Genomic DNA, 21,978 nt, shown 5'->3' on the forward strand with positions numbered 1-21,978 from the left:
ACTCAAGGAAATAACTTTAATCATAATAATTGCTACAACTATTATCAGTTCTAAGGTCATAATAATAATAATTAGTAAAAAGATATTTGATAACTTTGAGAAAAAATTAGACACATAATAAAAATTTATTAATCTCGACCTAAGCTTAGACTCAACATTATAACTATTCCATCTTATTATCCAAGCAATTGGACTGACGACTTTGGTGCTTTCCATCATATCACTTATAATATATAGAATTTATTTATCTATACTGATTATGAAGGTAACGAAGACAATGACAATAATGAAATTTTTATCACTTACACTAGTTTTATAATAATTTATATAGAAATATTTTTATACTCAATGATATTTTATGTGCTCATTACGGAATCTTATTTTTGTATTTTAATTTTGTAAATAAAATAACTTTTATTAAGTTCTTTATTGACTCGTTTGTTATAAACGATCTGAAAACGAGAACATTCAGTTTTGCTTTAATTATCAGTTTCATAAATTATCTAACGAATCACTTTTGCTTTAATTACTGCTCCAATGCAGAGTGAGTGATTTAGATTCTAATATCGGTGAGACTACATTTAGGAACTGAAATCTGCATGACGTGGTGTTAAGATGGGGGAGATAGGCGCCCCGGGAACCGATGCACGGTGCAGGGGCAGCTATCGTGTTGACCATTATTGCAAGTTTAGCTTTAGCCACATAGGCTGATGAAGATGATTAAATTAACAGAGAGGTCAACAGGGAAAAGTAGAAATTTGCTGCCTAATGTATAAGACACAGAGAACAATAAAATTGAGCACAGAGGAATGAGACGATACTTAAAGAGTTTCATAAGAGGGCATAGACGCAACTCCTGGTTGAGTCACCAGGCTACATCCATTCCCTCTTGTGAATAAAAGCGGGTTTTTAATGTCTCTAAAATCTGATAGTGATCAAACTCAACAGACCATTTGAAGAACTAATTGGTCTCGAGATTATTGAGATACGTGTTGGCATAAGCATGTGACAAGTTGCTATTTGTTGATCAGGTGCATCTGCCATACATCTAACCACATCGCAGACAATGGTCAAATTAACATTGTTACTTGTTGACGAGCTCAAATTTGGATCGTCCATCTGTGGAAGAAGACCATTCGAGCCTATCGATCACCACAGCAACATACTCTTCGAGTTTGCAGCGAGGCAGAGAGATACAGGTCATGACCACCAATCATCCCTCGCTCGGGTACTGCTCAGGATTTTGTGATGGAGAAGCCCCACACACCAGGAAACTTGATTAAGTCCACTGCTAATTCATAGTTGGCAATTCGTATCAGCCTATACCGGGCGATCATTAAGCTAATGTAAATGATCTGGAACTCACTCCCTCTGGTCAGCCAACATAGGTAAGGGTAGAAAGGAAGGATCTTTCTCTTGAGGGCCATAGCAGAGAACAGAATCAAGAGGCAAATGAGGATGGTGAGCCACATGTAGTGATCCGCAATCAGCACACACACACCACTGGCGAATGCTGCCTTGAACCCTATGAACGCGACCTGCACTAGTATTTCGGATAGTGTAAGACTGTAGACCTGGGTAACAGAAGTTCCTACCCGCACATAGATGACGAGGAAGGGAACACAAATGGAGGATATCATGGCCAGGGCATCAGATATCAGAAACACCACAAAGGCTATCCCCCTTATACGCCTGTAGACGCTCCCATCATCGCTGCGATCCCTCTCAAAACTCCTTGATAAGGTGAATGCTGCAGTGAAGGTGACGGTGGTAATAAGCGCTGCCACGACGGGTAGACTATCGGCGATCTCTTTATAGTTCTTCTCTTCGAATTTGCTCTTTTGGTCTTCTGTATGCTTACTGTCGGCTATTTCTTTATGATTCTTCTCTTCGACCGTGCCCTTCTGGTCTACCGGATGGATCGTGTCCTGAAGGAGCTGCGGGTCACTGAATCGCGCACCCTTATTCGTCAAATCAATCACTACCTTGAACTGCAAAAACAAGTAGAACCTGTTAGATCATTTAGACGGACACCAAGAACAGGAGTGAAGGGTTGAAAGTACGTACCATTTTGATTACCAGGCGGTTCCTTGTGTTGGATAGAGCGACATCAAGAGCGGTTTGACCGCGGTTGTTGGTCGCACTAAGCTTGACGCTTGGACTGGACGACAACATTTGTATGATGGGCATGTCTCGAGATATTATAGCTCGATGCAGGGGAGTGTTCCCATCCGAATCCGGCTCGTTCAATAGATCAGTGAGACGAGGTGATGTAGCCACAAATCGGACCACTTGTTCTCTTCGTTTGCTGATGGCTACGTGGAAGAAGTTGCCGCCCTCCCCGTCCCTCACCTCCGAACAACCGGGGCATGTTTCGATGAGATGTTTGATCACGTTCACATGCCCGAAGCTTGCAGCGACATGGATTGCAGAGGCGCCACCATTGTCTCGCAAATACGCGGTAGATGCATCATTTTGTAGCAGAAGTCTCACCATTTCGAGGTCTCCGCGGGCGGCTGCAAAGTGGAGAGGTACGAATCCGGCGGCATCGGCTTTTCGGGTTAAACTGCCCCTCTGCTGCAGCAACATCCTTGTGATTTCCACAGCTGATAAATCGGAAGCCGTCGGAAAAGGTTGTGGGATCCACCAATAAACTAAAAGCTTATATTAAACATGAGTATTTATAATCTTTTAGAAGATTCCATCTTATTTCTTTTCTGAATTACGTATGACTAAGACTCTTAAATCAAAATCTTATTAATTTAATATTTCAAGAAACCCATATAAAAAATATATTGTCAAACCTTTCGTTTGAAATAAACGAAATTAATTATACACTAAGGAAACTACTATTGGAACAATCTACTGTTCTAATTCATAAGAGAGAGTCAGTCTTAATTGAAACAGATGGATAGTTCTATGTCTATAAGATTTAACAGTACAATTTGACACAGAGGGTTCGTGTGATCGATCGACTTACGGGAGCTCCTGAGCACGGCTGAGTGCAAAGCTGTCCGCCCATTGGGTCCGTCGCATGACGCCTCCGTCGCCGCCAGCAAACGCCGCACGATCGACGCTGACCCGCTTTCCACCGCCATATAGAGGGGCGACACGCCGTTGACGTTGTTGGTCGCCGCCGATTCGCCCGGAGCCCTCGCCATCAGTTGCTCGACGAAGGAATCGTGGCCGTTCCGTGCCGCCTCGTGCAACGCTGTGTTACCAACGTTGTTTACCATGTAGGGCAGCCGACGTTCAGGATCGCCCCGACGGGGAGGGTGAGGGATGAAGACATCCACCATGGGCGTGTGGCCGGCTCTGGCAGCGCAGTGCAACGGAGTGTCTCCTTGTCGGTTTTGGATCGTGAGGAGGAAGGGCTGCCGGATGAGGGCTATGGAGGCGAAGTTAGTGTGCCCTAGCTTGGCCGCAATGTGAAGCACGGTGTTCCTTTCGGTCGTGACTTGAAGGAGGGAGTCGTTCCCTCCGAGTACGCTGACGTCGCCTGTCCTCGCTGCCACCAACAATTCATGGCTCATTGGAGTAGAGAATAAGCAAGGGAGCGGTTCCATGACCGCCTCCTCTCCTTGTCGAGATACTCTTAAACTATTACACAGCAATCCAAGACGATAAGCCGTCGATAAGAAGGCGTTTGTGTGGTATGGTTCTAACTCATTTATTGTCGGTACGATATCGAATTAATCTGAAGCTTGGTGGTTGGCACTCTTTGACCCATTCTCCAAAGCACGACTAAACAGAGTCAATGTAAAATCAGGTCTGAACTTGTCTTTTGACTAAGTCTAAAATATCTTTCAACCACGTGACTCTTAACGTTTTAGAAGTTTTTGGAGGTTGAAAGAGATTTCTCGTCAAAATCTTGTTTTAAAAAAATCTTTTAAAAAATTTCTCATCAAAATTTAATTTGAACTAAATCATTATAAGATTATAATATTTTTTTAATAGAGTTGTTTAATGTCCTCGTCATCTATCACTATCTCCACCTTGTCACTAGGCCACGCTACCCTCTTGTTTCCTCTTTCTCCGTCAAAGTCGTTGTCGGGGGTGCCATCGATTTATCACGAGACCCCATCACCTTTATTTTGCCTTTCTTCTTCCTTCACTCTTTTCTACCTTCTCCTCTCCTTTCATTCTTGCCTCCCTTATCCTCTTCCTCCAATCTCTTTTTATCCATCGTTAAGATCACCACCATCACTTGTCGAACTCTTATCTATGTTTGCAATTACAAGCTCGATGGAAAACCTATGGTGTTAAGATCTGATGAAGGAAAGGACGGACAAAAAGAAAAGAGATATAGTGGGAGCAAGGGTGGCAAGATATCGAGGCAATGATCGATGGTGTGGAGGCTACGAATAATCTTATTTAAAAAAAATAAAAAAATATCCTATGAGAATAAATAAAAAAAATAAGATCAGAATTTTTTTTATAAAAAGTTTATTTTATTTCGTACTATTCTTGCGTAGTAAGTCTACTAGATGGATCCAAATGTGTGGGAAGACCAAAGACCTGAGAATTGTGAAGTGAAAGATCTTAGTATTTTGTGACAGTGGATGGCTGATGGACTCCACAAAGTTGACTGCCTTCTGGATTCAGTTTCTAGGATGATGAGGTTGACCTTCGGGTCATGCCGACTGCAAGTCTTTGTTTTATTGTGGATGACAGTGGCTAACACATGGTGAAGCCATGAGATGGTTTGGATGGGAAGTCCCCATCGATCGACCATCACCTGCATAGAATAGAATAGAACAGGGGCACATACATCCCGTTCCAGTGGGAGTTTCGCCATTTCAAGGCCGCAAAAGCGGATGGCAGCGCTTCCTGCGGCGTCGGCTTTGCTGATCAATGCATCTCTCTCATCCAACAAAGTCTTTCTGATTTCTGTGATTCTTGCATATTTAGTCACATTGATTTCAGTAGTGCCACAATAATACCTGCCTTCTCCTATCACACAAACCACACTACTGTTTTATGAAAAATGATAATTATAACCATGCTTTTCTATATACAAACATGCAAATGTAGTCTCTTGATGTTAAGTTAGCACACGTTGCTAAGATTGCCCAAATCAAAGTACATCTTGATTGTCACATATAAATGAATGCATTTGACCATATTTCGAAGTTAACCATATAAGTTAGTCACAGATATTAGCTAGCTAGCTAGGGGCCTCACAATTAAGTTGACCAACTCAACTATCGTGAATCGGAACATCTAACTCGGATAACCAACTCGAATCCTATCTCAATATTATCTGATCACAGTATAAATTACTCGGTGGTAGAAGAACATACTATGCTGGTTGAAGTTGCAGCTTTGGACTACCATTGACAACAATATCTAGCAGTCATCTAAGCTTCCGTGGCATGGATGATAGAGCTGTGCAGCCATGTATAAATAAAGAATTCAGACGTTTAAATCCCCGCCGCCACTCGCAAACAGTCCAAATTATGGCATCCGGTAATCAACAAGGAGCTGAGCATATCCCACTGCTTCATATGCTGTGGTAAGCACTTCATCTCTTGGCATCCAACTATCTCCAAGTTATATAGGTGTCCCAACCCTTGAATTCAGACATCCACAGCACCTCATTGTTCAACCAAATTCTCAATCTTGTAACCGTGAGGTCTACCTCTAAAGCTTTGAACTTTGGACATTCAATTGTGGCAATCAACCATTCATTTCAACAGTATATTCATTTCAAACTTACTCAAGATCTTATAGTCGCACAATCTCACCACAGATAACACAAGTCAGAATATTGCATGTGTAATGATAAATTTACAAATTATAACAAGGGGAAAAAAAAGCTCTCTGAAGACAAACAAGAATAGACATTAAGATACGCAGACAATTGTGACAAACGCAATCGTCAAATCACTACCAAATTGGATGTCTTGTTTATTGTATATAAATTAATGCCCACGACGTGTTGTCGGCTTTGTATATAAATTAAACGAATAGACAGAGGCACTGCAAAAGTAATGTTGATTGATGTCTTCCTGCGGCGTCGGCTTTGTCGATCAATGCTCATCAATGCACATCTCGGTGGAGTGAATAGCTTAGGCACCGGTTGCTTGGCCGGCGTTGAGACACCGGTCGATGATACAGGAGAGATGGTCCTTGTACACACCATGTACACCGTGGTTATGTAGTACGGGCCGTCTTTGAGCTGTTCAACGAAAGGTTTTATGTCGTTAGAATGGCAGGACATACTCGACACATCAAATACAATTTGACGCGTCAACTGCTGCCGGAATCAGATGGTGTTTTCTGAATAGCTAAATGAAATATTAATAATTCTATCTCAATCTGCTCTAATCGTAGTATAAAATATTCCAAGGTAAGAGAACGTACTCTATCTACTTCGCTGGTTAAAGTCGCAGCTTTGGACAACCTTTAACATCCACGTTTGGCAGTCGTTTAAGCTTCTCTGGCATGGATGACAGAGCTCTGCACCCATACATACATAAAGATTTCAGACGTTCAAATCCTTGCAGCCACTCCGGCAAACAGTCCAAATTGTCACATCCGATAATCGTCAAGCTTCTGAGTTTAACACATCGTTGCATGTTCTGTGGCAAACACCTCATCTCTTGGCATCCAACTATCTCCAAGTTAAATATTTGGAGGTTATGCCAACCCTTGAATTCTGATGTCCGCAGGATCTCATTGTTCAACCAAACACTCAATCTTATGATCTCGAGATTCACCTCTAAAGCTTTAAATTTTGGGCATTCGATTAGTGTCAATTCATAAAGTCTCGGGAACAAACGTTCTGCTCTCTCCACTTTTAGCCATTTTTCTAGTGCAGGCATATGAGACAATGTGAGTTTTTCCAACTTGGGAAACATTCCATTGTTACCGTAGAATGCTTCATCCACAACGTTGATTAAATCCATACCACTAATCTCAATAATTTTGAGATCGAGTAGTCCTCCGAGTGATGGTAGTCTTTTACATCTCTTAAGATCGATTAATTTGATCTCTTTCAAGTTGTGGAGATAGTCAAAACTCTCTTTTATCCATACGGGCAATTCCTGGCCAGCATATAAAATAATTTCTAATTTTTTTAAGTTTAGATTGGGTTGGAGGCCATCAAGTACTTGCAGCGAAACCAATTCAAAGGTTCTTATGTCATCCATATTTACCCATTTCCAATGTAACCTCAAATACGTGAGTCGTGGAAGTACATCATGCAACTTTAAAGGAGTCGAAGCATCTTCAGAATTTGATACTTGTTCAAGGTTTTGTAGCCATAATTCTTTTAGATTCATCAACGATTGCAACTCTGAGAAGGCATTTCCAAGACCACTAACAATGATATGTCCATACAATTTCAGGAGGTTACTCATCTGATTTATTCCACGTGGTATTTGATTCAATGGACATCTATACACATTGAGGTTCATTAGCTTTTTCATATTACTCAAACCTTCAGGCAACTGGACAAGCCATTGACAACCTTCCAAGTCTAACTCATGCAAATTTATAAGGCCAGTGACCGAAATGGGTAGCATTTGAAGCTTTGTACAGTAAGCTAGTCTTAAAACATGCAAATTCTCAAGATTATGCATTCGTCTCGGTAGCTTCTGAAGCTTTTCGCAATGAGCTAAATTTAAGACTCGTAAATTCCTGAGCTTGCACAAGGATTTAGGAAGTACTTGGATCTCGGACTGAGAAAGGTTAAGGTATCTCAAGATAAGCAAATTGCCCACTGTATGAGGTAGCTGCTGGACTCTAACAGCTCGTAAAGATAATATACGTAAATGTACAAGATCGGTAAACATACCTTCTGGAATATGTAGGATATGATATTTGTGTTGGAGATCCAACTGCTTCGGCTGTTGTAGTACCAAACCTCTCAACTTGTTTACCCCATTCGACAAGACCTTCGGAAATGTGATAGTATTAGAATCGACAAGCATACGTAGATAGAGACATTGTTGTGGGATTATTGAATTTGAATCAACCCCCTTCAAGATATAGCATTGTTTTGTGGCAGTAAATAAAAAATGTATATCGTCAGAGATGTGGGTCTGCAGATATTTCCTTATCATCCCTTCGTCGTTTGAATATGGCAGAAGGCCTTCAGCAGCTAAGACGTGCGAGACGTCTTTATAATTGGGCATGTCATCTTGTAGAATCAACCAGCGGTACAAAACTAATCGCGTCGTTGTTGGTGGCATGTAATGAAGAAAAATTAAAGCCGTGTCCTGGTTGTGCATCACTTCCTCCCACTGATGCGCATTTAGAGCATCAATTTGTTGTTGCCATCGATTCATTTCAGTATATCTGAATATGGAGCCAAAGATCTTGGCGTCCGTGGGAGACCCATCAGATGAATAATAGTTTCTATTACAGAATTGAATTATCGCGTTTGCTTCTTCCTGTTCATCAGGCCGGATGAGTGCTCGTCTCATGCACAATTTTACCCAATCATCCTCCGATAGGCCGCTCAAATAGTACGAGAACCCCAGTATACGCTCACTGAAACGCAGGTCAGGAATGACCACGGTACTCCCCGGTGCGCCGACGAGCAATAGAAAGTTCTCCAATTGGAGCCACTTATCCTTGTCCTCCTCCTCGAGGTTGAGATCATCCAGAACGAGCAAGTATTTGCTTCCATGGAATCCATCGTAGAATAGCCATATGTCCTCGCATGGCTCCCCGGTTATTGATCTCGTGAATTCTCTCATGATCCACATGGGATCCAAAGAAGCAATGTTTGGGACATCCACCCAGATTCGATGCTGGAATTGCTCCTGCACCCAGGAGTGGTGGTAAATCAACCGAGCAAGGGTCGTCCTCCCATCACCGCCATCTATGAGCAGCCATTCAACACCATCGCCAGATTGTTGTTGCTGCAAAATCTTGATGATTTCTTCTACATCCTCGTTGCGTCCCACCACCTCTTCTCTTAGGACGGTGGAGTACTCTTCTTCTTGTCGTGGATCCACAGACTCCAGTATCTCCTTCGAGAGGCCCAACACAGACCCCCTCCTCACCAGATAGTTCAGCCTGCTTACCATCTCCTTGAGCTCCAATAGAATGGCTTGGCGAGAGGCCTCTCTGATGCTGCAGATGGAGTGTGGCAAGCGATTCGATGTTGCATTCGCTCCTCCACTTGGATGCCAGTCAAGGATCCTACCGAGCAGATCGTCGACGCTCACAATGGTTGCACCGACGTCGGTCAACCACTCCTCCAACTCTGGCTCCTTCAACGCTCGAAGCTCAGCGTCGAAGATCGTGCCATTGATAGCCCAGAGGCGGTCTCGAATCATCTCCATGTGGTTTGGCATGCCTAGTAGTCGCCCCTGCGCCATCATCGCAGGCATCGGCAGTATATGCAAGAGCACGCGCTCCAGATCTGACGCCAACGCCATGGCTTTGATGTCAGGGTGGCAACTATGGAACTCTAGATCATCAATTGAGCTGTGGGCTAACATTACTCGACCCACTTGGAATCTACAAAGTATTTGTGCCCCGTAGTTGTTCCTTTTCGTACAACACTTTGTTTTCATCCCAAGCAACCATTAATGCTCGATGAAAGCTAATACGGGTGGTGCCACCGATACAATGACGCTCTAGGAATCTACCTTCACAATCTGTGCAAGTAACGAATCAATCATCCAACCAAGCTCCAAGTAATGCTTGATTCTTCTATGCGGTTAGTTACCTTTGCGCGGCTCACCTGCAATCGCACAATCTTTGTCTCGAGCGAGCTGTAATGGAGCAAAAGATGATGTCTTTGTCTCAAGCGAGCTGTGAAGGAACAAAAGAACATGTGGTCGCCTACGATTCTCTACCTCTCATGCATTCTTTCTCATATTTCTTTTCTTCCTGTGTCAAGACACAGAGCAAATGGGTTTCTTGTCCCTTGACGTTTGCCTTTCTCTGATGCTCCGAGGGAGCCATGAATGTGCTTACCTTCCTTTTCTTTAGTAAGTGATTAGGAAAGTAATGACCCAAGCATGACACGCCAATTCATTCAGTCGAGAATTGTCACTAAGATAATGACATGGTCGAAAGAGCCCGTTCCCCTGTAGCCACCGATAGGAGCATGATCTATCAGCTTCTACCCGTCTCGATCTCTAGGAGAGTCGTACGAGCTCACCACATGATGCATTAACTCATGACAGCAAAGCCGATCCCCTCTTCTCCCCTTTCTGAATCACCTATTGCAGCAACCTGACACATCCCACCAACTATAATTTGGGAAAGACTTGCACACCCAACCATAGAGGGTATTAATTCTAGGCGATGTGGTCTAGTTTTCCTTTCCCCTCTTTAGCACAGAGGATCATTCCCTACTTATCTCAAACAAGCACTAGTCCGAACAAATAGCATCCTTGTACTCGTCCTTCCTTGATGCCACCTATAGGGAGACGTGCCTACCAACCATCAATATCAATGAGCCGAAGTAAGAGGTACCCTAACCCCCTGTCGACCTTATTACATCGGTTGCTTATGTATAAAAGCTAACCCCCAAAGTTTAAGGGGATAACTGGACTATTTTCACTTCTCTACTAATTTTATTATCGAATGGGTTGAATCGGGAACATCCCTCGATGCTGACTCTGACTGTTTCTACAGAGACCTCAGCAAGACTAAAATGCATCATGGGATGCCACCAAATTTTCTCTCCATGAATAAGTAATACTTTGGGATCGTACCAACCGGGTTTGCCCTCATGTGACCCTCGTTGGCCCGGGAACGAGCTTATACTTAGGATCAAATCAAACGGTGTCGATTTTAAGGTTTATGGCATCAAGACAAGAACAAGAGGGAAGGAACCCTTGCATGCCCTGCTTCTCTTTCATAAGCGTGACTCAAACTTTAATTAAGGTAGTGGACGTGAAGGCAACTGCAACATTGCAGAGGTGAAGCTTCAGTAGTTCTGCAAATATAATGCTTCAAGAGATCAGTGAGACGAGGTGATGTAGCCACAAATCGGACCACTTGTTCTCTTCGTTTGCTGATGGCTACGTGGAAGAAGTTGCTGCCCTCCCCGTCCATCACCTCCGTGCAACCGGGGCATGTTGCGATGAGATGTTTGATCACGTTCACATGCCCGAAGCTTGCAGCGACATGGATTGCAGAGGCGCCATCATTGTCTCGCAAATACGCAGTAGATGCATCATTTTCTAGCAGAAGTCTCACCATTTCGAGGTCTCCGCCGGCGGCTACAAAGTGGAGAGGTACGAGTCCGGCGGCATCGGCTTTTCGGGTTAAACTGGCCCTCTGCTGCAGCAACATCCTTGTGATTTCCACAGCTGATAAATTGGAAGCCGTTGGAAAGTTACTCGAAAAAGCTTTTAGAAGATTCCATCTTATTTCTTTTCTGAATTACGTGTATATAAATAAAGGATGCGCCGTAAATTGTCAATTTTGTGGCAATCAACCATTCATTTCAACAGTATATTCAATTCAAACTTACTCTAAGATCTTAAGAGTCGCACAATCTCACCACAGATAACACAAGTCAGAATATTGCATGTGTAATGATAAATTTACAAATTATAACAAGGGAAAAAAAAAAGGCTCTCTGAAGACAAACAAGAATAGACATTAAGATACGCAGACAATTGTGACAAACGCAATCTTCAAATCACTACCAAATTGGATGTCTTGTTTATTGTATATAAATTAATGTCCACGACGTGTATCGCAGAGGCACTGCAAAAGTAATGTTGATGTCTTCCTGCGGCGTCGGCTTTGTTGATCAATGCACATCTCGGTGGAGTGAATAGCTTAGGCACTGGTTGCTTGGCCGGCGTTGAGACACTGATCGATGATACAGGAGAGATGGTCCTTATACACACCATGTACTCCGTGGTTATGTAGTACGGGCCCGTCTTTGAGCTGTTCATCGAAAGGTTTTTTGTTGTTTGAATGGCAGGACATACTCGACACATCAAATACAATTTGATGCGTCAACTGCTGCCGGAATCAGATGGTGTCTAAGCATGTTCTGAACAGTTAAATGAAATACTATTAATTCTATCTCAATCTACTCTAATCGCAGTATAAAATATTCGAAGGTAGAAGAACATACTCTGTTCCACTGGTTAAAGTCGCAGCTTTGGACAACCTTTAATAACAACTTTTCTTAGTCGTTTAAGCTTCTCAGGTATGGATGACAGAGCACCGCAGTCATATAAGCATAAAGATTTCAGATGCTTGAATCCTTGTAGCCACTCCGGCAAACAGTCCAAATTGTCGCATCCGTTGATCGTCAAGCTTCTGAGTTTAACACATCGTTCCATGTCCTGTGGCAAACACCTCATCTCCTGGCATCCAACTATCTCCAAGTTCTTTATTGGGAGGTTCTGCCAACCCTCGAATTCAGATGTCTGCAGCATTTTATTGTTCAACCAAATACTCAATGTTGAGACCTCAAGATCCACCTCTAAAGCTTTGAATTTTGGACATTGGATCAGTGTCAATCGACGAAGTTTCGGGAACAAAAATTCTTTTTTTCTCTCCACCTTTAGCCATTTTTCTAGTCCAAGCATATGAGACAATGTGAGTCTTTTCAACTCAGGAAATGTCCCATCGTCACCATAAAAGGCTTCATCCACAACATTGATTAAATCCATACCACTTAGCTCAACAATCTCGAGATCGAGTAGCCCTCCGAGTGATGGTAGCTTTTTACATCTCTTGAGATTGATTAGTTTGATCTCTTTCAACTTGTGGAGATGGTTAAACCCCTCTTTTATCCATATAGGGAATTCTTCACCGATATATAAAATAATCTCTAATTTTTTCAAGTTTAAATTGGGTTGGAGGCCTTCGAGTACATGCAGCGAAACCAACTCTGAGGCTCTCATATCTTCCATATTTATCCATTTCCAATGTAACTTCAAATACATGAGTTGCGGAAGTATATCATTCAACTTTAAAGGAGTCAAAGCATTTTCTGAATTTAACACTTGTTCGAGGTTTTGTAACCATAATTCTTTTAGATTCCTCAACGATTCCAACTTCGAGAAGGCATTTCCAAGATCACCAACTATAATATGTCCAGACAACTTTAGGAGGTTACTCATCTGACTTATTCCATGTGGTATTTGATTCAATGGACATCTATATACATTAAGATTTGTCAATTTTTTCATGTTATTCAAACCTTCAGGCAATTCGAGAAGCCATTGACAACCTTCCAGGTCTAACTCTTGCAGATTTATAAGGCCGGTGACCGAAATAGGTAGCATCTGAAGTTTTGTACAATAAGCAAGTTTTAAAACATGCAAGTTCTCGAGATTATGTATTCGCTTCGGTAGTTTTTGAAGCTTTTCACAATGAGCTAGATTTAGTACTCGTAAATTTCTAAGTTTGCATAAGGATTTAGGAAGTGCTTGGATCTCGGACCGGGAAAGGTTGAGGTATCTCAAGATAAGCAACTTGCCCACTGAATTAGGTAGCTGTTGGATTTTGATAGCTCGTAAACATAATATACGTAGATGAATAAGATTGATAAACATACCTTCCGGAATTTGTAGGATATGATATTGATGTTGGAGATCCATCTCTTGTCGTAACAGCAAACCTCTCAACTGATTTATCCCATCGAATAAGGTCATCGGAAATGTGATCGTATTGGAATCGACGAACATACGTAAATAAAGACATTGTCGTGGTATTGTTGAATTTGATAAAACCCCCCTCAAGTCGTAGCAATGTTTTGTGGTAGTAAATAAAAAATGCATATAATCGTAGACGTGGAACTCCAGCTTTTCCGTTATGGTGCCTTCGACGTCTGAATACGGCAGAAAGCCTTCAGCAGCTAAGACGTGCAAGAAGTCCTCATAATTGGTCTTGCCATCTTGTACGATCAACCAGCGGTACAATACCAATCGTGTCATCGTAGGTGTCATGTAATGAAGAAAAATTAAAGCCGTATCCTTGTTGTGCCTCACTTTCTCCCACTGACGCATATTTACAGCATCAAGTTGTTGTTGCCATCGACTCATTTCAGTATATCTGAGTACGGAGCCAAAAATCTTGGCGTCCGTGGGAGACCAATCTTGTGTGTTTCTCTTACAGGAGTGAATTATCGCTTTTGCTTCCTCCCGTTGATCGGGCCGGATGAGTGCTTGTCTCAAGCACAATTGTACCCAATCATCCTCCGGTAGGCCGCTGAAATGCCACGTTCGGACAGCGGACCCCAGTACATCCTGAATAAAAAACAAGTCGGGAATGACCACCACGGTACTCCCCGGTGCGCCGACGAGCGATAGAAAGTTCTCCAATTGGAGCCACTTATCCCTGTCCTCCTCCCCGATGTTGAGATCATCCAGAACGAGAAAGTATTTGCTTCCATGGATTCCGTCGAAGAATAGCCAGATGTCCTCGCATGGCTCCCCGGTTATTGAACTCGTGAATTCTCTCATGATCCACATGGGATCCAGAGAAGCAATGTTTGGGACATCCACCCAGATTCGATGCTGGAATTGCTCCTTCACCCAAGGGTGGTGGTAAATCAGCCGTGCAAGGGTCGTCTTCCCACCAAGGTCATTTATGATCTGCAATTCATCACAATCGCCAGACTGTGGTTGCTTCAAACTGTCGATGATTTCTTCTACATGCTCGTTGCGTCCCACCACCTCTTCTCTTAGGACGGTGGAGTACTCTTCTTCTTGTCGTGGATCCACAGACTCCATTATCTCCTTCGAGAGGCCCAACACAGACCCCCTCCTCACCAGATAGTTCAGCCTGCCTACCATCTCCTTGAGCTCCAATAGAATGGCTTGGCGAGAGGCCTCTCGGATGCTGCAGATGGAGTGTGACGAGCGATTCGATGCTGCTGCCGCTCCTCCTCTTGGGTGCCAGTCAAGGATCCTACCGAGCAGATCGTCGATGTCCACAATGGCTGCACCGACGTCGGTCACCCACTCCTCCGACTCCGGCTCCTTCAACGCTCGATGCTCGGCGTCCTTGATCGTGCCATTGATACCCCACAGGCGGTCTCGAATCATCTCCATGTGGTTTGGCATGCCTAGTAGTCGCCCCTGCGCCATCATCGCAGGCATCGGCAGTATATGCGATAGTACGCGCTCCAGATCTGACGCCAACGCCATGGCTTTGATGTCAGGGTGGCAGCTATGGAACTCTAGATTATCAATTGAGCTGTGGGCTTGTATTACTCGAGCCACTTGGAATCTACAAAGTATCTGTGTAACTCACAGTTGTTCCTTTTCGTACAACACTTTGTTCTCGTCTCACGCAACCATTAATGCTTGATGAAAGCTAATCCGGGTGGTGCCACCGATGCAATGACGCTCTTGGAATCTACCTTCACGATCTGTGCAAGTAACGAATCAATCATCCAAGCAATGTTTGATTCTTCTCTGTAGTTAGTTACCTTTGCGTGGCTCTCCTGCAATCTCACAATCTTTGTGTCGAGCGAGCGAGCTGTAAGGGTGCAAAAGATGTTGCCTTTGTCTCGAGCGAGCTGCAAAGGAACAAAAGAAGTTGTGGTCGCCTCCGATTCTCTACCCCTCATTCATTCTTTCTCTTATTTCTTCTCTTCTTTCGTCTGTGTCAAGACACCGAGCCAGTGGGTTTCTTTTTCCTTACCGTTTGTCTTTCTCTGATGCTCCGAGGGAGCCATGAATGTGCTTACCTTCCTCTTCTTTACTAAGAATCTTACTGCTTTTAATCAAAGCATTGCATCACCAGTATTTCGATTTAATAGACATCTTCTTTTCTTGGGGGGGGGAAAAACAAGAATCCTTGGATGCCCTGCTGTTCTTTAATTAAGGTAGTGGACGTGAAGGCAACTGCAACATTGCAGAGGCGAAGCTTCAGTAGTTGTGCAAATATAATGTTTCAAGACCAAATATCATCGCTATACATACCTAAACAGGAGAGGATTGGAGAAATCTTCCAATCAACAACATTTAGCCATTGACAGATGGGTAATAATAAGAAAACTTTCCACCTTGTCGGAATTGGGCCATTAAAAGATGGTAATGCGTACGAAGTTGGATGGCAGCATCCCTGCATGCCTCTTCTTATGGTTGCTCGGCTTTGGGTTTAGGTCAGTTACAAGCAGAGATGAGGTTAATTAAGGGTCCATTATATGTTAAGGTTTCCCAAGAAAATGGCAAGATCTTTGATAAAAATATATGATATGTAATCAGCACCGAGTTGCGATTAAAAAAGAAATAGCTGATTTTGAAGAAAAAGCTTATATAATCAAGAAGGCAAAAGAAAGTAAAAGAAGAATATAAATGTATGCCATCAAATTTCTTTAAGAACATCACTAGAAACACACAACAAATATTTTTTTATATCAAATTAATCAAAAGCAAAGGAATTTGTAGATCAAGAATATATCATGATATATGCATGTCTAGCTTTCCGAAAACAGAGAAGAATGTATAGGCCGAGGTGGTCCGAATTCAATATTTACATAGACTCAATATTATATTAGATTGAGGTAATCGGATCTCGATAGTCAATAGTCAATACCATATCTAATCTCAACTCGTTAGTGTAAGCTGGGTTGAAAGGCATTAGCTGAAATTTCTATTGTATATTATACCTATCCATTTTCATATCAAATGCATTTACCCTTCTTGGTCGGAAACAACCCCATGTCTCGAGATGTGTTATTTTCCGGCCAAAATTTTCGATAACACAACAACCTGTTTTTGTTTTTTAAATTTCCAAAGCATAGGTGAGGGTAGCGATAAGCACTACCACAATGGACAGAATTGTACTATATTTCTTTATATTTCTTGAGTTCTTCATTTTCTTGTTTTTTGTTTTTTGTTTGTTTTATATTTCTTTATATTTTGTTTTTTAAATAACTTGCAGAATGGTTATTCATTATTCTCTACTCGATTTTTGATAGAAAAAAAATATTAATTTAAAAATTCTTGTTTTTTCACATTATGTTTTTTGTTTGTTTTTGCTGCTCACCTTTGCGCTCGTGATACTGCATCAACTTCCTCACCATCTTACACAAAAATAAGGAATATTAGCTATGATTATACATAGTCGGTGTGTTGATTATTACCCCACGGTTATAGATTCTTCTCTAAGGTCATGTATAAATAAGGAGAAGATCTATCACTTATGTTACACAAATAAGGAGAAGATCTAACACTATGTTCTTTGTTTTTGATGCTCACCTTTGCGCTCGTGATATTATGCCAACTTCCTCACAGTGGTGGTTCCGGTAAAAAAAAAAGAATCTTGATCTTATTTTTGGAGGATGAATTCAACTATAAACATGCACGAAGGGGTAGAATCATTCCTTCTTTTCTCGATGGCTACATGGAAAGAGTTCCTGTCCCGATCGTCCATCAGCTGCATAGAATAATATGGGCATTTTTCTGTGGGATGTTTGAATACTATATCTAAATGTCCGCAACTTGCTGCAACGTGTATCGCATAGGCTCCATCATCGTCCCGTAAATACGCTGTGGACGCATCCTCTTCACCATTTTAAGGTCGCCGGCAGACGCCTCCCCGACCAACAAAACAATCGCAGTTGGATGCTCGGCTTGCAAAAACCCATAATCCCTCGATGGTAGAAGCTCTGGCCATTTTGGAGGCTCTCAGGCATGCTAAAGCTATGGGCTCGAGGAACATTTGGCTTCGATCCGATGCTCAAGCTATCATGTACTTCGTTAATGGCTTCCAGCAAAGAAACCCGTTGGCAGTTGCAAGCAATTATTTCTGATGTAAAAATCTTATTGGGTAGCCTCCGGGTCTCCTGTTTCAGTTTCATGCCTAGGACACTCAACCACAAAGCTCACCAACCTACATTTCTTGGTAGAACCTCCAAGTTTCCCTCTTTTAATTTGTACGATGGATGATGTAGAAAGCTTGTGCAATCCCCTTGTAAAGTTTTTCTAATACAATGAATGGCATTTTCTTTCCAAGAAATAAAAAAAGAATAGCAAGTAAGCTTTCAGCAAAAAGGGAATTTTGAAGGGGCTGGCACTTGTATTCCATGGAAACAAGCTGTATTCTAGAATATGACAGTACATGGAGTCCAACAAACAAGAAAATTTGAAAGGGGGGCACTTTATTCTGGAGCCACCACTACTCCAATTATGAAGTCTTACATGATGAACTTACGTGAAATTATGTCTTTATTTTCATGACATTTTGCGACGCACTCATAGTTCAATTACATTATTTTTCTCAATCACTCACGTTTGATGATTGTAATCTCCCACATTCCAGGGCACTGCAGAAAATCTAATGATATTACATTACCGACCATGTGAAGAAAACGCCTCTGAATAGGACATATAAACGTCACGGAGTTTCCTTGCCGCACTTCGTCCGAACAAATGCACGGTAATAATAATGTTCTGTGAAATGTGCAGAATAAAAATGAGACTCCAAACCGTAATGAAACCACCGAGCCAGAAGAATTCATCCGGAATGAGTAGGTATAAACCACAGGAGAATGCTAATATCAAAGCTAATATTGAGATCTGCAACATCAGTATGGCATTGGGAAGTTGCAGGATCTGATAATTTTTACTGCCCAAGTGGATTTGAAGGACGAGGAGGAGAACCAGGAAGGATGTTGTCATAGCCAAGGTGTCACATATCAGAAACATTCCGAAAAGAATTCCCTTCAGTGATATTAGCACGCCTGGATCATTGCTCACATCACTTTTGTAGCCTCGTGACAAAGTAAATGCTGCAGTGAATGTGACGGTGGTAATAAGCGCTGCCGTCAAGGACAAGTTGTTGGCGAATAATGTATAATCTCGAGGTTCTTCTTTTTGCATCTCCAAACGATCTGAATCACGGCGCTTAGGACAGAACCATGAATCATTGATCATCAGTTGTTCAATCAATAAGTTCTGTTCAACAAGAAGATTGAATCAGTCATAACAACGTACTATATAGTTTCGAAGTATGTATCAAACATAATCGTATATTTTTTTGTGTATCGTATAATATACGTATAATCACTTTCCTAATCCAATATTGACATAAACCCTAAAATTCTGAAAATAACTGCACATATCCATCCTTATGCGTATTAATGGAGCCTGAAAATTCAACTATGATAAAACACAATGTTTGTTCCAAAAATTTCACTACAGATCCTTAATTTCTGATCCGTAGATTTCTGGAAATTAAATACAAGTTCTGGATGGACCTGATCTAATAATAACAACCCTGGATATAATTTTGCACCAGCTTGACGCTTATGCAAGAAAAAATCATATATAAATATATATATATATATATATATATATATATATATATATAATTCTAGGATAGGATTTTAAAATTGGTAGTTCCATTTAAGTCATAAATGTAAATATTAAAAATAAATTTGTAGTCAAAGAATGACTATGAAATTCAGTATTCAAATAAAAAAAATTAAAAATTCACCAACAATTATATAAGATTATGATGTGAGAACCGACACAAAACCAAGGGATAAAGAGAACCATCCGTAATATCCTATAATCAATGTACGTACAGTTCATTATAGAACAACGTAAGTGTAATTAGTTTGTACGTACCGGAGGTTCAAGTGGTGTCCGTGTGCGGCGCAAAGCGACATCAAGAGCGGTATGACCTTGATTGTTCATTGCACTTTTCCTAATGTTTTTTTATTGGACAACAGCATCCTTGTGATAGATAAGTTTCCAGATAACGCAGCTGCATGTAAGGGCGTGTTCCCTTTTTTATCTGGCTGATTTAGAAGATCAATGAGATCCGGTGACCGGAGAACATGTCTGATAACCATTTCACTTTCCTTCTCGATGGCTACATGAAGGAAGCTCCTGCCTTCATTGTCCATCAGCTCCACACAATCAGGCAATACTTTAACGAGATGCTCAATTGGACTTACATGCTCGCCACGAGCAGCAACATGAATTGCAGAGGCACCATCATTGTCTTGCAGACGCGCAATGGATGCATCCTTTTCCAGGAGTAGTTCTACCATTGCAATATCACTGGTCGAGGCAGCAAAGTGGAGAGGAGTACTTCCATCGTTATCGGCTTTCTTCATTAATCCTGGTCTCTCCTCCAGCAATATTTTTGTGATTTCTAAAACATATACGTCATTGCTTAAAACTAACTCATCACATCGGTTTAAGTAATTACATATATTCCTTACAAAAAAAAGAAAAAGAAATAATCCTCATAAGATTTTCTAATAGCTGTGACAACAATAATTAATCCAAAAAGAGCATGACTTTAACCCATAAAAAGTTGATCGAACATGCATTGCAGGGTAGTCCCAATTGGAACACGTATTTTGGTTTTGGAAGACTCATCCACACCCATTAAACATGAGGAACTATTTGAGCGGGTCAGGCCCATATCTCTTTGATGGTTATTCAGATTTATGACAAGTTCTACTTTTGAGTTATAGCAAATCTTCAGCTATCAGTGGCTTAGATATAAACCTAATTTGTGTAAGAACTTTTTGTAGTGCCAAATCATAATTCTTTCGATTTACTCTAATGTTTGATTTAAGTTGGTTCCTAGTTCCAAATTTGTACACGGACAGCCTATTAGCTAGGAGATGGTGATCCAGTACAGTATACTTACATGGTACGTACACATGCAAGTTAACACCCTATATATGACTGCATGTTCGTGTACTTAATTTACTGACCGTAGCTCCTAAGGACGGCGGAGTGCAGAGCTGTCTGCCCGTTGGGTCCGTCGCATGACGCCTCGCCCGCCTCCAGTAATCGTCGCACGATCGGCACCGACTCGCACTCTACCGCCGTGAAGAGTGGCGAGACGCCATTGACGTTGTTGGTCACCGCGGACACACCTGGAGCCTTCGCCATTAGTGCATCGACGACCTGTTCATGGCCGTTCTGTACCGCCTCGTGCAAGGCAGTGTTACCAACGTCGTTTGCCATCTGGACTAGTGAACACACTCTGTCGTCGCCCTGGGCGCTCCTTCCAGAGGCAATAGAGATGAGGTCATTCACTAGCTGGTGATGGCCTGCCCTCGCGGCGATGTGCAATGGAGTGTCTCCTCGTGCGTTCTTCAACTGGAGGAGCAAGGGCTGTCGGTCGAGGGCTTCATTGCAGAAATCGGTGTGTCCCTTCTTGGCTGCGATGTGAAGCATCGAGTTCCCTCCGGCCGTCACATGGACGTCAGGGATGCTCGTTCCAAGTATGTTAGTATCGCCCGACCTTGCAGCGTCCAACAGTTCGAGGCTCATTGGAGTGAACAGTTCAGGAACTGATTCCGTGATCTGCATGCTTTGAGATAGTGATGAAGCACATAGTAATCTAGACCAGAGGTGCTCCTTATATAGCAGAGGGGTTGAGTGGAATCTTTTCTACATGTTCGGTCAGTATGCGTAATGTTTCGGGGATATTCCATTCATTTTCTTCGCTTTAACTTTTCGGGGTTACTATGAGTGTGACCGGGTTTGTTCGATGCATGAATGGTGGCATTATGTTAATGTTCATATAAGTTGGCAATGATCCTCCCTATTCTTATTGAATTTTAATAATATTTATCATTTTAATTTTTATTGTGATTAATAAGTATTTTAAAATTTCTAGAGCTCGTATGAGTTCTCATAAGGAAAGAAGATCCTAATAATTAGAGTTTAGTTCTTTCCTAAATATTTTATATATCTATGAGTTTTTTTAGGCTAAAGCAATATGTGAGAAATACATTTAGTGTTTAGAGATAATACTCTCTTAAGGGTTTCTAAAAAGAACGAGAGAAAATAGTATAAACTTATTAAAATTTATATCATAGGAGCTATAAGAAAGTTTTGTTTGAGGGATCTATAAGAAATTGATATAAAAAATTTTGAATTTTCTTCTAGGTAGGATTTGCTAAATCATGTTAAATATTATGTTGATTTTCTGACTTATTGATCTCTAGGTATTCTCTTCGGGATACACAAAAATAAATAAAATACTTACAAAGGGGCAAAGAATTCTCGTGAAGAAAGGAAACCTAGTAATTAATGTTTGGTTATT

The 21,978-nt window shown here is 41.7% G+C and overlaps 4 protein-coding genes across 7 annotated transcripts; all 4 read right to left on the minus strand.

Annotated features, from left to right (window-relative positions):
• Positions 1-952: 952 nt before the first annotated feature.
• Positions 953-3,626, minus strand: LOC135622779 (ankyrin repeat-containing protein At5g02620-like). 4 transcript variants are annotated; one of them, XM_065124955.1, is made up of 4 exons: positions 2,981-3,626; positions 2,068-2,654; positions 1,367-1,991; positions 953-1,288 (listed from the first exon to the last, which is right to left on the minus strand). In XM_065124955.1, the coding sequence occupies exons 1-4, from the start codon at positions 3,564-3,566 to the stop codon at positions 1,236-1,238; spliced, it is 1,851 nt and encodes a 616-aa protein (XP_064981027.1). In that variant the 5' UTR covers positions 3,567-3,626; the 3' UTR covers positions 953-1,235. The 4 variants fall into 4 exon arrangements, with proteins under 4 accessions (XP_064981027.1, XP_064981026.1, XP_064981024.1 ...); XM_065124954.1 differs by having other exon boundaries at positions 953-1,291; XM_065124952.1 differs by having other exon boundaries at positions 953-1,991.
• A 2,115-nt stretch (positions 3,627-5,741) lies between these two features.
• Positions 5,742-9,448, minus strand: LOC135622144 (putative disease resistance protein RGA4). The gene is made up of 2 exons (XM_065123789.1): positions 6,367-9,448; positions 5,742-6,181 (listed from the first exon to the last, which is right to left on the minus strand). The coding sequence occupies exon 1, from the start codon at positions 9,393-9,395 to the stop codon at positions 6,384-6,386; it is 3,012 nt and encodes a 1,003-aa protein (XP_064979861.1). The 5' UTR covers positions 9,396-9,448; the 3' UTR covers positions 5,742-6,181; positions 6,367-6,383.
• A 2,120-nt stretch (positions 9,449-11,568) lies between these two features.
• LOC135622161 (putative disease resistance protein RGA1) lies at positions 11,569-15,153 on the minus strand. Its single transcript, XM_065123807.1, has 2 exons — positions 12,068-15,153; positions 11,569-11,983 (listed from the first exon to the last, which is right to left on the minus strand). The coding sequence occupies exon 1, from the start codon at positions 15,093-15,095 to the stop codon at positions 12,081-12,083; it is 3,015 nt and encodes a 1,004-aa protein (XP_064979879.1). The 5' UTR covers positions 15,096-15,153; the 3' UTR covers positions 11,569-11,983; positions 12,068-12,080.
• A 3,141-nt stretch (positions 15,154-18,294) lies between these two features.
• LOC135623969 (ankyrin repeat-containing protein At5g02620-like) lies at positions 18,295-21,325 on the minus strand. Its single transcript, XM_065127441.1, has 4 exons — positions 20,636-21,325; positions 19,754-20,061; positions 18,440-18,854; positions 18,295-18,350 (listed from the first exon to the last, which is right to left on the minus strand). The coding sequence occupies exons 1-4, from the start codon at positions 21,237-21,239 to the stop codon at positions 18,295-18,297; spliced, it is 1,383 nt and encodes a 460-aa protein (XP_064983513.1). The 5' UTR covers positions 21,240-21,325.
• Between the last annotated feature and the right edge of the window lie 653 nt (positions 21,326-21,978).

The sequence above is a fragment of the Musa acuminata genome, chromosome BXJ2-9 (assembly GCF_036884655.1).
Source record: "Musa acuminata AAA Group cultivar baxijiao chromosome BXJ2-9, Cavendish_Baxijiao_AAA, whole genome shotgun sequence".
Classification (NCBI taxonomy): domain Eukaryota; kingdom Viridiplantae; phylum Streptophyta; class Magnoliopsida; order Zingiberales; family Musaceae; genus Musa; species Musa acuminata.

Coding starts and splice junctions, on each gene's coding strand:
- LOC135622779 (XM_065124952.1), bottom strand. CDS start 3,566: ATGGAACCGCTCCCTTGCTTATTCTCTACTCCAATGAGCCATGAATTG. Junction 2,655..2,980: donor AGCCGTGCTCAGGAGCTCCC/GTAAGTCGATCG, acceptor ATAAGCTTTTAG/TTTATTGGTGGATCCCACAA. Junction 1,992..2,067: donor ACCGCCTGGTAATCAAAATG/GTACGTACTTTC, acceptor TTGTTTTTGCAG/TTCAAGGTAGTGATTGATTT.
- LOC135623969 (XM_065127441.1), bottom strand. CDS start 21,239: ATGCAGATCACGGAATCAGTTCCTGAACTGTTCACTCCAATGAGCCTC. Junction 18,855..19,753: donor TCGAGAAGGAAAGTGAAATG/GTTATCAGACAT, acceptor CTTGTTGAACAG/AACTTATTGATTGAACAACT. Junction 18,351..18,439: donor GATATTAGCATTCTCCTGTG/GTTTATACCTAC, acceptor CACATTTCACAG/AACATTATTATTACCGTGCA.
- LOC135622144 (XM_065123789.1), bottom strand. CDS start 9,395: ATGGCGTTGGCGTCAGATCTGGAGCGCGTGCTCTTGCATATACTGCCG.
- LOC135622161 (XM_065123807.1), bottom strand. CDS start 15,095: ATGGCGTTGGCGTCAGATCTGGAGCGCGTACTATCGCATATACTGCCG.